Genomic DNA, 16,236 nt, shown 5'->3' with positions numbered 1-16,236 from the left:
GCTAGGCGTCTCCGCTACTGGCCGCGCGACCTTGCTCCGTCATCCGAGAAGAGTCTTCTACCAGTCCTAGCATTGATCGTCAGGAATAGCACGTCCAGTGCTTCCACTTCGCTCGACGTCAGGTTCCTTGCGAAAAAGTCGTCGTAAGCTCGCTTGGACACGGATGAGATTGGAGCTGCCGGCGGTGCAAAGCCCATCCTCCGCATGAGGAGCACCTCGCCCCGCTTGGAGGTCGGAATGTGCGCCAGCGGCTGAGCGGCAATCCGTCTGCTCCGTTTTGGCAGAGGTTGCCTTCTGGTTGCCACCTTCTGCCTGGGTGGGCTGGCGATTAATGGCGACATTCGCTCGAGCTACACCTCCTCAGTGAACCGTGCGAGACGTCAGGCAGCTTCGCGTGGTGTGGGTGTCGCGTCGCTGGGGGTGGTGCAACCATCTGCGACGCCGGGTGCTCCCGCTCGTGGTGGCGTGAGTTGTGGCGGCCCTTGCACTGGCGACATCAGAGATAGGTATGTCGTCCACTGAGCAGTCGTCGCCGAGGAATAGGTGTCCACCACTGGTGCTTCAACCTCCTGAGGGGCTGTCGTAGCAGGCAGACACTCAGGTGTTGCCGCTCTCATTGGCCGCCTCACGACGAGCGAGGCGGCGAGCTCCTCCAGCATCGGGTCGAAAGAGACGACCAATACGGGGGTCCCCTCACTCATGCACATCACTAGCGCCAGCGGATCTGGCTCGTCGACGCGATCGGCAGGCGCACCCATGCCGATGTCCTTCGGCTTAGTCATGCGCCGCCGATGTCGTCGTCGTCTCCCACCGGCGCCCCCCACGGCCCCCGGTGCGGCACCCTCCGCCCGCCGCGCGGCGCGTGCTGGGCGGACGTAGGGTCGTCGCGAGCAGAGCACCGTGGCAGGTTGGCACCCACCGCCTCCGAGGTCGAAGCAGTCCTTCGCCTGCATTCCCTAGCAAGGTGTCCGAATCCGCGACAGCGCAGACAACTCCGTGGCAACCGACAAGTTGCTACTCGGTGTGAGTAGGAGAGGCAGTTGAAGCATCTGCCATGAAGCTCTGCCGGGATCTTCTTGACCCGCGGAAGTTGCTTTTGGCTGTGGCGAGGCTCCATCGAGGCAGCAACAGATCCTGTGACATGCCACCCATCGGTGTTGGGGGCGGAGGCCCGTCCATGGCGGCCGAGACGTTGGCGGACAGGGGCACGGCCATCCAATGGCCGAACAGGCAAGCCGTTCACCAGCTGTGGTCGTGGCCGGTTGCGCTTCCTCTGCCTACGGCCATGTCTCTGTCGACCAAGCTCAGCACCAGCACGGCCTTGCAAAGGCCCCTGTCCAACATCCGCTCCGCGGCGCCCCAAAACTGCGGCTGAACGAGTTGGGGGACGCTGAGTCCGGCTTCGTCGGGCGATGAGCGGCCTCTAGGTATGTCGTGGGGTGGTCGTCATCGGTCTCCGCGTCGTCGTCGTCCGCCCACCGCCGGCTCTTGGAATGCCCTCCCGAGGAGCATCCGGGGAAGAACGATGCCACGACCGGCGAGAGGGAGGAGCTTGAGTCGTCCAGCGACGCCGTGCCGATAACCCCAAGGCCCAGGCGTGGCCGCGGCATTGCTGGCATCTAGCCCCAGCGTTGGAGGGGACGAAGCGCCAGAGCTGGCCCCCTCGGCCCTCAGCGGTGCGACCGTGGTGGCGTCCGTGGCGGCGTCCTCATCCCCCGGCGGCGTTGGCGCGGGCTCCACGGGAGGAGGCGGCGGTGGAGCGACCGAGCCATCAGCGTGAGTCGGCTCGGCGCCGGAGGAAGCCGCGAGCGACGTTGATGGCTAGGGGGGTCTCGGTGCCAGCTAGTGATGAGGCCCGAGATCCGGCGCCAGCCACCGACGGGCCGTCAGATCTGACGGGCTGGAGGCCGGGGGCGGTAGCAGCAGGGCCCAGCTGGCGCGGCGTGGTCAACACCGCGACGCCAACAGTGGAGGGCAGGGGAGGGGAAGGAGAGGGGGAGAGGGAAGCGGGGGAGGAGGAGGAGTAGGGGGGGCGCCGGCGCCTGGTGGCGGCCGCCGCCGCCGGCAGCCGGTCGGGGCGCTAGGGTTTGGCGGGGTCAGGGCGCCGCTTCGTTTCGAAATTCAAGTTTTAACTAGAGCCCTCCGATTCACATATTTTTATACTACTACTACACGAAGCTTGTGTTACTGTACCCCACATTGTTGAGAGATGCTGCTTCTGACAAAGTGGTCGCCTGCATGCTCCTTGACTCCTTGTATTGTTCTACCGAAAGCTCTGTGGCACATGCAGGCTTTTTGTCGACATTTTTCTGGTACGGAGAAAGAACATGTGCTTGATTGTGCTAGGCCGTTGTAGTACAACTGAAGTCACAGTTAAGGGCATGTTTAGTTCCAAAAATTTTCACCCCAAAGTATCACGTCGAATCTTACGACACATGCATAGAGTATTAAATGTAGACGAAAAAAACTAATTGCATAGTTGGATGAAAAATCGTGAGACGAAACTTTCAAACCTAATTAGTCCATAATTAGATACTAATTACCAAATACAAATGAAAGTGCTAAACGCGCCCTTAAAGTCCTCGAGCGACAGCAACAAATGCCAGCTATGCAGTGTTTTCATTGGAGGGAAGCACCTTATCTGTGCAAAAAACTAAATCATTCTTTTTTATTATTTAAAAGAATAATAAGGCCAAACATCCATCATTTAGATACACCAGAAAAATCCTTTTCCCACTTCATGTGCCATTTTTTTCCTGAAAAATAAGTCAATGTTTATATTTTTATATATGACTGCAAATCTGGCGTAAAATTCCAGCACAGGATAAACTCAAGTTGCTAGACCTTGTTTAGATCACCTCCAAATTCCAAGTTTTTTTACTCTCTTTTCATCACATCAATTTTTAGCCATTTACATAGAGCATTAAATGTAGGTAAAAAAAATAACTAATTGCACAGTTTAGTTGGAAATCACGAGATGAATCTTTTGAGCTTAGTTGGTCCACGATTGGACAATATTTACTAAATAAGACGAAAATACTACTATTTATCGGGTTGAAATTTTTTACAATCTAAACATGGCCCCAGTACTAAAAACAAAAGCCTTCACAGCAGCAGCACAGGTAGGTCAGCTTCCAGTCAAACTCCATCCATCAGCCCCAGTATTTTCACTGCCAAATTGACTGCAGCAAGCATCACCAGCCTCGGCCCTTTTTTTAGTTCGCGAAAAGTTTTTCCAAAAAATACTACAATATCTATCCTATCAAATCTTGCGATAGGTGTATGGAGCATTAAATGTAGACAGAAAAAAAACTAATTACACAGTTTGATTGAAAATTGCGAGACAAACATTTTGAGACTAATTAGTCTATGATTGAACGCTAATTATCAAATAAAAACGAAAGTACTACAGTAGCTAAATTTTCAACTTTTCACCCTCTAGACACGGGCTCAGATTTGTTGGCATCTGCATCTCCCCCACCTCCTCAGACAGTCATTCTCCCCTGCAACTTCCATGATCTCCCCCAATAAATTTCTCTGGTCCTTCCATGCCACGCCAATTCTTTTTTACCGGAAATGGAAAAGTTTTTAAGGACCCAACCCGAGACCAAGAGCTAGCAGCTGCCCTCCACTAGCTCACTTGCTCAGTTGCTCCGTCATGGCCTCACTCGCTCGCTCCCACCACCAGCTTGCTTCAGAGTCCTGACTCCTAGTCGCCTTCTCCTCTCTCCCCCACCCAACCAACGCAAGAAAACCCAGGACGAGGCCGGAGCTGCTGCAGGAACCGTCAGACCGTGAAGAGCCCGCTGTTTGATCTGCTGCAAGAGCTCGCCGTCGATCTCTGCTAGGTTTCAGTCTGAGGTACTGGCCATGGATTCTTTGATCCGAGTCCCCACCCTCAGAAAAAAAAAACTTCCTTTTTTATCTCTTTTTTGGGTGCGGTTTTGGCTCAATTAACGGGAGGTATTGGACTTGGGACGGATTGTCCCGTTTATCCGAGAGGATCTTCGCCCCAATTTCGTGTTTGATCTGTCACTATTTTGGAGAAAGCTGCAGCTGTTCATTCTTTTACTCAAGGGTTTTGCTTGATCTCTGTGTGGGGCTGGACACTCTGATATTTCAACAGTAGCAGTGCTTCTAGTGTGTTCTCTGAATTGCTTGAACCACCAGCAGAAGATTTGTTGTGTTTTTTTCTCAATCTATTTCTGCGATTTTACATCAAAATTATGCTGACTGAGCTTTTTTATCATTCGGTTGTCATTCATTTAATTTACCAGGCATTGGAATTGGCAAGCTGATCTTCTACAAAGCGATGAAGCCGCACACTGACCTTGGTGATCTCGATTGAGCCCTACCAGTTACCACATTGCTCGAGCCTGAAGGTATGGCCTATTCTGGACAAAGGTATGGTGGTGTTGGGAGCTCCTCAAGGCCAGGGAATGGTTTCAAGGGGGCAACCAACTCGGTGGAGTTTCTGGGTAGGGAGATGCTGGGAATGCAACTGAGGGATGCCAAGCCCGATACAGATGATGAAAGGGTAGGTTTATACTACTCTTTGATTGGCCTATGGCTGAAATTAGTGTCAATGTTTTGGTCACTTCATCACCACTTTCAGTCAAATACATGTACAAGCCCTATCTTTTCCCTTGTGTGCGGTTCTTTAATGTAGGCATCTAGCATTGCATATTAGTGGATACAAAAGATGTAATCTCCTGTACTGCATACTGGGCACTGGCAATGTAATCTATATCCTGGAAAGGCACTGTTACATGTTATTGCTTCATGCTGTTATCACTTATACTGCCATACCTATTCCAGAGGATCAGAAGAAACTGGTGAATAAATTCTGCACTTTGTTTTGTTATATGAAGAGACTTAATTTCTTTCTTTCTTCTTTTTTTTTTGCAGGAGATGGGGTCAAGTTCAGATGCGACTGATAGTTCTAGTAATGAAGCTGGTCATGTAATAGCAACTACAATTCGTGGGCGCAACGGCCTGCCTAAACAGGTGAGGGTAATTTTACTTTGATTCTTGATATATATGATCGTTTGGAGGTAAAAAAAAAAAAACTATCCGACAAATAATGATATGTGCTGTGAAACAGTCTGTCACATACATCGCTGAACATGTGGTTGGAACTGGTTCTTTTGGGGTTGTATATCAGGTAAACAACCCACCTTTCTGTTTTCTGAACTGTTCTATGCCTAATTGATTGTGAAAAGCATATAACCATTTCATTATTAACTCTTTAGGCAAAATGCCGAGAAACAGGAGAAATTGTTGCCATAAAAAAGGTTCTTCAAGATAAGCGTTATAAGAACAGAGAGCTGCAAATCATGCATATGCTTGACCATCCTAACATCATCGGTCTTAAGCATTACTTCTTTTCAACAACTGAAAGGGACGAGCTTTATCTCAATCTTGTTCTTGAGTTTGTTCCAGAGACAGTAAACAGGATTGCAAGGCAGTACAACCGAATGAATCAGCGGATGCCCCTCATTTTTGTCAAACTGTACACGTATCAGGTCTGCCTTGACTAGGTGGTTTTTACTAATCATGCATGTTAAATGCTGTTTTTCCTTTAGAATTTTTTTTGCTCAGTTTTACCATTGATCTTCTTCTAGTTATGGCACTTCCTTTGCACATGATTAAAAAACAGGTTTTCCCTATGCATTTTTCGAAATAGTAGGAAAAACATCTTAGAAGCCCTGACACTCTTTTATTATCATTTAGCTGATTTTAAATAAGGCAAGGGGATGGATTCCGGAAAATGTGGGGTACTAGTTTGGTAGTGTTGTCAGGTCATGTGCATATCACATGTTCTGCAATCAACTTTATGGATCATGGATTCTGTAGGACATCATTTTGTCATGTTCATTCATTTGAAATAGACTTAAAATAATGGAGAAAATAGAGCATGGGTCCCCATGACTTATATATTAAAATAGTCATATAGGGTCACAAATCAAGATAATATACATGTATGAGTGTGTCTGTTCCCTGAAACTAAACATGTTACTACTTTAACGTACATGCTATCTTGTAGAACTAGAAGTGTGGTGACATCGGTATCTTATCTTCTTGGCATCCATATTTATGCCTTATCCTTCATCTAAAAAATATATATGCCTCATGTTTGCTTGAAGTCTATCTTCAACAGTAGCACTGTACTGGAAGTCTGGAACCTCTATTGAAGTTGCCTATCAATGATTCACATTGTTTGTTTCCATGAAGAATCTAAGATAAATATTATTGAGACATTTATAGCCCCAATGGGACACTTGAAAGGATGGAATATACCCAAAGACTTAGCCTTAGATAGGAGTGCTTGGAAGATAGCTATTCACGTGCCTGAACCTTGATTGCTTCGGCTGGGTTTCAACTCTAGCCTACCCCAACTTGTTTGGGACTTAAAGGCTTTGTTGTTGTTGTTGTTGTTGATTTATAGCCCCAATGGGGACAGCTTGTCAATTATCCTGTCTTTGGATTTATCATTTATGTTATACAAGTTGCTTCCTATATGTTTAGAGTGACCCATTTGAATGATCACTTGGGTTTACGCTGCGTGTCCACAGGGCATTTAAATGCCTGAGTTTAGTTGACGGAGTGACTTTAATCCACTCTTCAAGGACTAGTACTGGTCGTTTATTGTATGACTTACAATTAGTGCAGGCACGATTGTTTGCATGGCTCAAATCTTCTTTTGATTCAGCTGTATTCTGTCTTCTATGACAGTGAGAATGTTAATTTGCTTTAATATAATTTTGTTTGCTGAAGGGCGGGCCTGGTGCAAGCGGTAGAGTCTTACCGCCTGTGACCGGAAGGTCCCGGGTTCGAGTCGCGGTCTCCTCGCATTGCATAGGCGAGGGTAAGGCTTGCCACTGACACCCTTCCCCAGACCCCGCACAGAGCGGGAGCTCTCTGCACTGGGTACGCCCCCTTTATAATTTTGTTTGCTCCATACAGTTGTTGGAGTCAAACAATTTCCAGCTGCCTTTACTTACCTTTTATTGTCATATCCGATCGCAGATTTCTGCTGTGCATTAATTTATCTAATCTGTCCTAAATCACTTTGCAGATATGCCGAGCGCTTGCTTATATACATAACTGCATTGGCATCTGCCACCGCGATATCAAACCGCAGAATGTTCTTGTGAGATATGAACCTCTTTCTTTTGTGTAATGAATATGTTGCTTTGCATTTGTCATTCACATTTGTTGGATATTTTGTTGTTGGGATGGTATGGTAACACCATAAAATGGCATTTGGTTTGTACAAGTGGGACTGAATTTTTAGATCATGTGTAGCCCGATGTCACAATTATTGGTCAGTTCCACCCGACATCTATGGCCCTAGCATTTTGAAATTGGAAACGTTCATCCACTTGTGCATTATTTAGTTTCATATATAGGTGCTATCCCATGTGCATCATTTTATTCCTAGGCTGCACAAATCATATTTTATACCCTGTATATGATGTTTTTCTTGTCAATGGTATCTTGTCTTTTGGAACATTTCGTCATCATTTGTTCTCTTATAGCAAGATTGAAAAAAAAAACCATGCTCCCAGTTCCACAGATGTCAATTGCTTCTGTACATTCCACTAGTGCCTAAGTGCTAAACTAATTGAAAAATTATTGGAGCAAACTATGAGCCTCAGAAAGGAGCATGGAAGATCAATCCAACTAGCTATCTTGTTAACCTACCATGACTCCATAACCGCATAGATTAGAGATTGTTTGAGGAAGCAGGAGAAACTGAAACTCAAATAATCATACATACGCTGACAATTGTAGAGTATATAATCGCCTTCTTTTTCTGCATGCCTAAAGGGCTTATTAGTTTTGTCTTCTTTAAAGATGAGGTAGCTACTGTTTTGCTACTTGACCTTTTCTTTACCTCAGGAATAGTAGATTACATATTTATGATGACTGATACATTTTGCTAATATTTCTACTGTAGGTTAACCCACATACACACCAACTCAAAATTTGCGATTTCGGAAGTGCTAAAGTATTGGTAAGTTATCTTCTAATTTTGGCCTCTGTTAAATGCACAAGAATGTTATATATCAACACACACTACATTACTTGGAAGAGTAAACAAATGCACAGTTCCACACTAAATGTAGGTGACCTACCTAGACATGGTACATTTTATCAATTTGAAACATAAATCTCCATGATGGCATTTTTTGCAAATATGCAGGTCAGAGGAGAGCCAAACATCTCTTACATATGCTCAAGGTATTACCGAGCACCGGAGCTGATATTTGGTGCAACGGAATATACTACTGCTATTGATTTGTGGTCAGCAGGCTGTGTCATGGCAGAGCTGCTTCTAGGACAGGTCTGGCATGTTTAGTTTCCCTCCCTCTGATTCTTACCTTTTTGCTTCTTCTGATAGCATTCATCCATGTAGCCTCTGTTTCCTGGAGAAAGTGGAGTCGACCAACTAGTTGAGATCATCAAGGTGATTTTCTTACAGTATCCATATCTCCACTGTTTTGCTACCTTCTTTTGCACCATGACATATTGAGACATAGCATCTGCTTCTTGCAGGTTTTGGGTACTCCAACAAGGGAAGAGATCAAGTGCATGAACCCAAATTACACGGAGTTCAAGTTCCCTCAAATTAAAGCTCATCCGTGGCACAAGGTAATTAATATACACGGAGATTATTTAGCTCTGTATCATCACAGTGATGTTTAGCTGGAATCAACAAACACAATTATACAGCTTAGTGCATACCTTTGGAATATGGATATTTCAGATATGTACATTATATATGACTGTTGTGCTTTTAAATGCCAAATTTACTGGAAATTTTTTATGTTTAGAATTCAAATAAAGTCAGGCATGCAAGCAATGTCCACATCACATATGCTCAGGCACAAAACTGAATGAGCATATTTCTCCCCTGATTCCACTGTCATCTCAAGGTTCTCTTATATCCAGGTTTTTCAAAGAAGGCTTCCACCTGAAGCAGTGGATCTTGTTAGCAGGTTTCTACAGTACTCACCAAATCTACGGTGCACTGCTGTAAGGCCCCAATGCTCCATACGCTTTTTACATTCTTGCCACTAATTACGTTGGATGATTCCTTGTGCAATTTCATTCTTCTAACTGATGAGCGATTCTTCAGTTGGAAGCCTGTATGCACCCTTTCTTTGATGAGCTGAGAGACCCAAACACTCGTCTACCGAATGGTCGGCCTCTGCCTTCTCTCTTCAACTTCAGATCTCAAGGTAGCGTAATTGTACTGAAACATCAGTGTTGTCTGTCAGTAGTTAATCTTCTGTTCCCTTAGCATGCGCATACTTCAGAAGTTAAACCTAGCTGCTTCAAATTCTGTTCTCAGCTAAACTGATCAGATGTTTGAAATCCTGACAGAGCTGAAAGGTGTTCCCCCAGAAGTCGTTGAACGCCTTGTCCCAGAGCACTCAAGAAGGCAGAGTTTGTTCATGGCGCTACGGACCTAGTTTTCGCTGGTCGTTTTGCCCCTTTTTCCCCACTGTTTGACACCCTCAGGGAAGCTTGTAAAGCTGTAGCTTCTCCTTTCCTTTCGTCCTTCCCTTCCTCCCCTTTCTTTCTTCAGAGTTTTGTGTGGATGAGATCCACTACTAGAGCTGTGTTCCAGGATGTGAGGTTCAAGTGTGTGCTGTGCAGTTGGCTTTGAGGTTGGAGGTTTCGGATGCAGTGTTGTGAGGGGCTTGTGAAGCTTTTTTGTCTACTTTTTCCATGCATCTCTGGCTTGAATTGTTCCTTAAATTCTTTTGAACTGGCTTCAAGATTTGGTTATGTGAAGCCTGTGTGCAGTAAAAGTAGTTGGATATGCGCCATGTTCGCAGGGCCGGCTCTATAGATTTTATGGCCCTTGGGCAATACGAAAGCAAGGGCCCTTAAGGCTAAATTTTTTCCCCCACTTCTATGATCATGAGAAGTCATACACTAGTACTAGTATGAGGTAGATAGGGGCATGTATATATAGTTCATAAAACACAATGTTTATACAATAGAAGAAACTAAAAGAAAAATAAAATGACTATTATGATTACCTCAAATAAGTAAATAATTCTTCAAGGCTTGTTGGAAAAAAATATCTTGTGGCATTTCTGGATGCAAAATCATTGAGAGCAATTTCGAGATCAATGTTATCCAAGACATCCTTCTCAGTACAACACATAGCGCTTAGACCTAAAATTGTGACAGAAAGTAAATAATATGATAGAATTTTAGAGAAACATCACTAACATGTTACAAATGGTATATAAGTAGATGAGAAATTCGAGATAGATTGATCAAAAATTCAAAATTCAGATCATGGTCAAACGTAGTAGTGAGGTGTTACATGTATGCGGCAATTCGGGGAGATTGTCGACAAGTCGCCGCGCCGCTCTCTGCAAGGAGGCACCGCATTTCCTGCTGCTAAACAAAGTATATACAATATAATATACATATATAACATATGCTCATATACATATACATGAAATTTTTTGGGCCCCCCGATGGATTGGGCCCTTGGCTGTAGCTCCGGCCGCCTAGGCTCAGCGCCGGGCCTCCATGTTCGTGGCACGTTATTGTTGCCCTGTTCGTTTCGCTGGAAAGCCATGCTGAAAAGTACCGTTAACTGATTTATTGTTAGAGAAAAATATCATGGCTGATAAGCCAGACTGATAAGTTCAAGCGAACAGAAGCCCAAACCTTTTGCGTATTCGAGAAAAAAAAGAGTAGTCGGATCATACGAGAGACACATTGTTCCATGAGAGTGAGTGATTCATTGGATGATGATGCAGCCATTCAGGAAAGAGGCTGCCAACTAGACAGCTACTAGTGTTTCGTTTACCCAAATTACAGCCAAATTTAGTGCCTTCTTAGTATTATGCAATGCCGTCATTACGGTTCAAAATCCGCTAAAATCAGATGAATTTCTCACAACCTCTCTGAGAAGAAATAAATATATAGAGAAAATCCCCGTCAATTTCCTCACGAGAAAAATAAAAATTATCAACTTTGCACTCAAGAAAGCAACGCTGAAACCATCTTCTTGCACAGCACGACAAACCAGCAGCATCCTTTCGTGCAGCGGAGGAAAGAATCGGGCCCCGGCCTCTTCTCGATCGTCCGATCAAAGATCCAACGCCCACGATCCCCCCCAGCCCGCTCCACTTAAGCCACGCGCCCTCCCATCCCCTTCGTCTTCCACCTCCGTCTCCACCTGTACGCCTCCGCCATCTCCGCCCCAACTACTCAAAACCCTAGCTAAACCCCCCGCCGGCGAGATGGACAGCCTCAAGGGAGCCAAGTTGCCGAGCGCGCCGAAGGGCGGGAGCGCGCTCGTGAAGGTGGCGGTGCTCGGCAGCGCGGGGCTCTACGCTGTCCTCAACAGCTTCTACAACGTCGAGGGCGGCCACCGCGCCATCGTCTTCAACCGCCTCGAGGGGATCAAGGACAAGGTGAGGCCACCTCGGCGCGCCTCCCTCGGTTGCAGCCGCGCAGTGGCGGCGCGATGTGTGTGAGCGTGGTTTTGACTGGGTGCGTTACCGATTTGCATTTCGTTCTCCGGCCCAGGTGTACCCAGAAGGAACTCACCTGCTGATCCCGTGGATCGAGAGACCGATTATCTACGACGTCCGCGCCCGACCCAACCTCGTCGAGAGCACCTCCGGAAGCCGCGACCTCCAGATGGTAAGTTTCCTTCTCGATTCCCATTCCCTGTCACTAATTTTGTAGTGAATGTACTGCTCGATGTGCGTGCTTGACTAGGCACTGACTTTTGGGACCAACAGAAGGATCAACTTCTGGTTGCAATAGTTGAGATGATGTTGACTGCGGCTTGTAGTGATCTTTTATGCTTCTGAACTGATTGCTGCCCCTTGATATGTGCATAGATTTAATGGCTAATTTGATGGTGTCACTTTGAACTCCTGTTCTGCTGCACTCATAGCAGCTCTTATAACGTACCCCTTGTTATTTGTCGTGGATCTAGTAAGATGTAGCCCATTGACTGCCAGTAACTGAATTGTTCATTTCAACTTGTACATTGTTGTGCATTAATCTGTTCTGAGGGTGTCTTTGATTTTAGGAAGCAATTGAATAAATGTGATATAAGGTGTTGTTTCGGCTCTTTACTTAACCATTACAAAACACGTGATAGTTTGTGCTAGTTTCTTGAACTTTTCAGAGCCCTTCATACCCTTTAAATTTAATATTGCAAGTGAATCAAGTTTTGGTTCATCATATTCATTGTCATCACCTTTTAAAACGGTTTGCTATGTTTGTGTCCATGTGGGTCTTTCTTCATGTGTACGTACTTGCAATTTTCTTGTTATTCACTTCTGCTAAAAAGCACATCAACACTGTTCTTCTTTTATGTATGTATTTGATTTTGAGTTGGTAACTTGGTCAGGTGAGAATTGGTCTTCGTGTTCTTACTCGACCCATGCCAGATCAGCTACCTAAAATCTACAGGAACCTGGGGGAGAACTTCAATGAGAGAGTTCTGCCTTCAATCATTCATGAAACACTCAAAGCTGTGGTTGCTCAATACAATGCCAGTCAGCTGATCACACAGAGAGAGGTGCTGCTTCATGTGTTGAGACATGTTCCCTAGATAACAACTGTCTTGCTAGGATTGCAGTAGATTAGGATATGCTAACAATTCATGCATTCAATTCCAATGCAGGCTGTGAGCAGGGAGATTAGGAAGATTCTGACTGAGAGGGCCAACAACTTCAATATCGCTCTGGATGATGTATCCATCACAAGCCTCAGCTTTGGAAAAGAGTTTACTCATGCCATTGAAGCCAAACAGGTTGCTGCGCAAGAAGCTGAGCGTGCCAAGTTCATTGTTGAGAAGGCTGAGCAGGACAAGCGCAGTGCAATCATCAGGGCACAGGTCAGTAGCTACCCTTCTTGTATAAGCATGTCCTTTGTCTGGCTTGAAACAAGTAATTACAAGAAAGAAAAAAATGCAATGACTTTAATCTACTTCCTTCGAGATGTTAAGTATATGCCTGTAATTTCAGTTTCTCACGCTGAAATATGCCTGTAGTTTCAGTTTCTCACGCTGAAAACAGTGTTCTTTATGTCTCTATATGCAGTTGTGTATGTACCATTGCATTATTCCCTTTTTACACTGATGATTCTGAATCGCTGTCTGTTTGTGACTTGTGTTTGAACAGGGTGAGGCTAAGAGTGCTGAGCTGATTGGTCAAGCCATTGCGAACAACCCCGCTTTCCTGGCTCTGAGACAGATTGAAGCTGCCAGGGAGATCTCCCACACCATGGCGGCCTCAAGCAACAAGGTGTTCCTTGATTCCAGGGACCTTTTGCTTGGGCTCCAGCAACTGAACGTGGGGGGCAAACAAAAGAAGTGAAGTGATCGTCCAGTCCAGTCCCACGCCACCGTGGACGAGAGTAGTTTAAGAGAAACACTGTCTTCAATATAGTTTCAGTCGATGGTTTTATCAGATACAGAATCCGGATGAACAAAGTCGCCCCATGTTACAGTCCACTTTTTTGCTGTATCTAGCATTTTTCGTGGGAAAACACTGGAAGGAGGTTCAATGCGATGATTTGCTTGTGCGCTGCTGCGTTAGTTTCTGTGTATTACCCTATGTTTATTTCTGCAAGCATGAATAGTATAATATACATATGGACTCTCCATCAGGTCAGAGACATGAATCCATAAAGCTGGCTGATGAAGTCAATCAAGCTCATCGGCATGGTCTGAAAGCTAATCATGTCGCAACTAAGGCCGCGTTTGGTGCGGCTCCAGGTGCTCCGGCTCCTACTCCTGAGGCACTGTGCAACACTGTTTTTTTACTGTAGTATGATAAAGAAACGGCTCCGGCTCCTCTAAAAATAAACTAAAAAGAAGAGGAGCCGGAGGAGCAGCACGTTCGGAGCTTTTCCCGGCTCCGCCACAGTAGTGCCGGAGCCGGAAGAAGCTCCTCCAAACGGGCTCCAAGTTGCTCCAACTTTTCGCACTAACAGTCGTCGATTTGAACATGGAATCAGACAGACATTTTCTTTTGACACGAGATCAACCATTTCCGTTAAGCAAGCGGAAATACATGTGTTCAGAATCAGAAATTTAGTCTAGGAAAAGAGAACGCTAATGCTCTCATTCGGGCGTACGACGACGGACGGACGTGGGCTACCTTATCCGTCCGTACACCTTTAAAAAAAAAGTTCTCTGCCACGCGCTCGCCCTTCACCATACCATCGGACCTATGCGCATGATTCACCGCGCCGCCCGCCTTCCCCACTCTACTGCGCCGCTCGCCTGCACCGCGGCATCTGCCCGCTTAGCCGCCGAGCAAGTGCGTTGGCCTAGGCCGCCGAGCAAGTGCTCGCTCAGGGAGCTCGCGCACCTCATGCAAGTGCTCACCTAGGCCGTCGAGCAGGTCCTCGCCCAGGGGCGCACCAGCGAGCTCCATGCACCGCCACCGACCTCCGTGCCAGCATCGAGTTCCGCGATTCGTCCAAGCAGCAAGGTGATATTGCGCGCTGAAAACGCATGTTGCAAGAGTATGTTTCAACTGCTTTAGATGTTTCATATAGACGTTGCAAGTGTTTCATGTGGATGTTTCAAAAGTAGATCGGGGTTGTACACGTACGTTGCAAGCTTTTGTTTCCAATGTTTCAACTATTTTTCTAGACGCATGTTGCAAGTGTGTTTATTTGGATGTTGCATATGTTTCACACATGTTGCAAGCGTTTTATTTGGATGTTGCATATGTTTTACATGGTTTTGTGTTCTTCAGGTGTTTTGGAAGTGTTTCTGTCTTCAGACGTACGTTGCAGGGGTTACATCTGGATATTTCAAAAGTAGATCGGGTGTTGCATCTCCCTTCTCGCTATTCTGTCGCCTCTCCTCGGTGTCTCCTCCTTCTCCCGGCGCTGTCTGGGCATCCGCCGCCCCCTCCCCTCTTTGTCGATGCTGGTGACGTTCGGGGCGGCGCAGGCCCCGCGTGGACGCGCGAAACGGCGCGGGAAAATGGACTGCATGTGCGGGCCGAGCGACCAGGGCCGAGCAAGCGCGGGCACCCGGACGCACGCCACCATCTGTACGTCCGGGCACTGGTCTTTCCCAAAAGAGAACGAGCCTAAAAGAGTGTTAACATGGTAAGCTTCCAACAGCTTGAATAGTGGATACCCTGCCTCAGAGATCATCACTCTGAAAGACATACCGACAGGGTCATAGGAAACTACTTATTACAACCTCATAACAGTATCAGGTTTAAACCTTCCAACAGAACCATGACCGATCACACGTTTAGTTAATTCTCATGGTCTTAATCGTCCTTCAGGTTTTCTAGTCCCTCTTCCAACCTCTTGGTGTCTTCTCCAAGTTTTCTGAACTTCCAAGTCTGAAGTGAAGTCGCTTCCAGCATCACACGAACTCTTCAGCTAGCGATTATGTTCTGCATGTCCGCCGTATATAAACCTGCCTAGAATTTCATCAATGCACAAGCAATGCACAATGTCAAACTGGGCTTTGTACAGTTTTATTTTTCAAAGCACACTTTGTTTCTAGACTAGATTTCCAAATTGCCCGACATATAGCAGGCACTCCAAATGTATGGACAATTTTTTTTCCATCAGGAATCCACACTTTGACCCACTCAGCTCCCAAGCCTGCTGCAATGATCGAGTTACGTTGTTTGCTTTGCGCCAGTGCAAGTAGTGATGATCCCCCAAATAACCTTGGCCACAGGATACTCAAAGAACAGATGAGAGATTGATTTTTGTTATCACAGAAGGAGCACTTAGGGTCAGCAACCCATCCTCTTCTGATAAGAATATCCTTTGTGAGAATTGCATTGTTTTCCATTAGCCACACAAAGATTTTGACTTTGGGAGGAATTTTCCCTTTCCAAATGTGTTTGTGACAAGTCCCAATTATATTTGGAGTAATTGCATTGTACATAGATTTAACTGAAAATTTTCCAGTTTTTTCCCGTCTCCAGTATATCATATCAACCCTTAAGGCAAACTGAAAATCATTTAAAATCATTTCCTTGTGTTCACAAAGTTGGAGAAGCATTTAAAATCGCTCACATAAAGGGGGAATCAGATCAGACAGACATACGAGGAGCAACAGGCACGGACTGGGCGGATTTGTTTGTCTGTACAAACACACATTTCTAGATTAATCTTCAGAGTTCAGACGAAAGAGAAAACGGGCACACATGGTCAACTGTTTGAAGGGAAAGATGACATGGTTTA

General features: G+C 46.0%; 2 protein-coding genes across 2 annotated transcripts; both read left to right on the top strand.

The window, feature by feature from the left end:
• The first annotated feature begins 3,585 nt into the window (after nucleotides 1-3,585).
• Nucleotides 3,586-9,864, top strand: LOC136514654 (shaggy-related protein kinase kappa-like). Its single transcript, XM_066508454.1, has 13 exons — nucleotides 3,586-3,861; nucleotides 4,278-4,537; nucleotides 4,909-5,007; nucleotides 5,105-5,164; nucleotides 5,253-5,525; nucleotides 7,079-7,153; nucleotides 7,964-8,020; nucleotides 8,210-8,350; nucleotides 8,423-8,473; nucleotides 8,563-8,658; nucleotides 8,959-9,042; nucleotides 9,146-9,248; nucleotides 9,394-9,864. The coding sequence occupies exons 2-13, from the start codon at nucleotides 4,385-4,387 to the stop codon at nucleotides 9,480-9,482; spliced, it is 1,281 nt and encodes a 426-aa protein (XP_066364551.1). The 5' UTR covers nucleotides 3,586-3,861; nucleotides 4,278-4,384; the 3' UTR covers nucleotides 9,483-9,864.
• A 1,323-nt stretch (nucleotides 9,865-11,187) lies between these two features.
• Nucleotides 11,188-13,641, top strand: LOC136514670 (prohibitin-1, mitochondrial-like). The gene is made up of 5 exons (XM_066508455.1): nucleotides 11,188-11,456; nucleotides 11,572-11,688; nucleotides 12,410-12,580; nucleotides 12,686-12,898; nucleotides 13,185-13,641. Exons 1-5 carry the CDS (start codon nucleotides 11,283-11,285, stop codon nucleotides 13,377-13,379), a joined length of 870 nt encoding a protein of 289 aa, XP_066364552.1. The 5' UTR covers nucleotides 11,188-11,282; the 3' UTR covers nucleotides 13,380-13,641.
• Nucleotides 13,642-16,236: the final 2,595 nt, after the last annotated feature.

Source organism: Miscanthus floridulus, chromosome 2 (genome assembly GCF_019320115.1).
Source record: "Miscanthus floridulus cultivar M001 chromosome 2, ASM1932011v1, whole genome shotgun sequence".
In the NCBI taxonomy this organism is placed as follows: domain Eukaryota; kingdom Viridiplantae; phylum Streptophyta; class Magnoliopsida; order Poales; family Poaceae; genus Miscanthus; species Miscanthus floridulus.
The sequence above is the reverse complement of the archived record's forward strand: the minus strand, read 5'-3'. Positions and strand labels throughout refer to the sequence as shown.

Coding starts and splice junctions, on each gene's coding strand:
- LOC136514670 (XM_066508455.1), top strand. CDS start 11,283: ATGGACAGCCTCAAGGGAGCCAAGTTGCCGAGCGCGCCGAAGGGCGGG. Junction 11,689..12,409: donor GAAGCCGCGACCTCCAGATG/GTAAGTTTCCTT, acceptor TAACTTGGTCAG/GTGAGAATTGGTCTTCGTGT. Junction 12,581..12,685: donor AGCTGATCACACAGAGAGAG/GTGCTGCTTCAT, acceptor ATTCCAATGCAG/GCTGTGAGCAGGGAGATTAG.
- LOC136514654 (XM_066508454.1), top strand. CDS start 4,385: ATGGCCTATTCTGGACAAAGGTATGGTGGTGTTGGGAGCTCCTCAAGG. Junction 5,165..5,252: donor CTTTTGGGGTTGTATATCAG/GTAAACAACCCA, acceptor TTAACTCTTTAG/GCAAAATGCCGAGAAACAGG. Junction 8,474..8,562: donor AACTAGTTGAGATCATCAAG/GTGATTTTCTTA, acceptor TGCTTCTTGCAG/GTTTTGGGTACTCCAACAAG.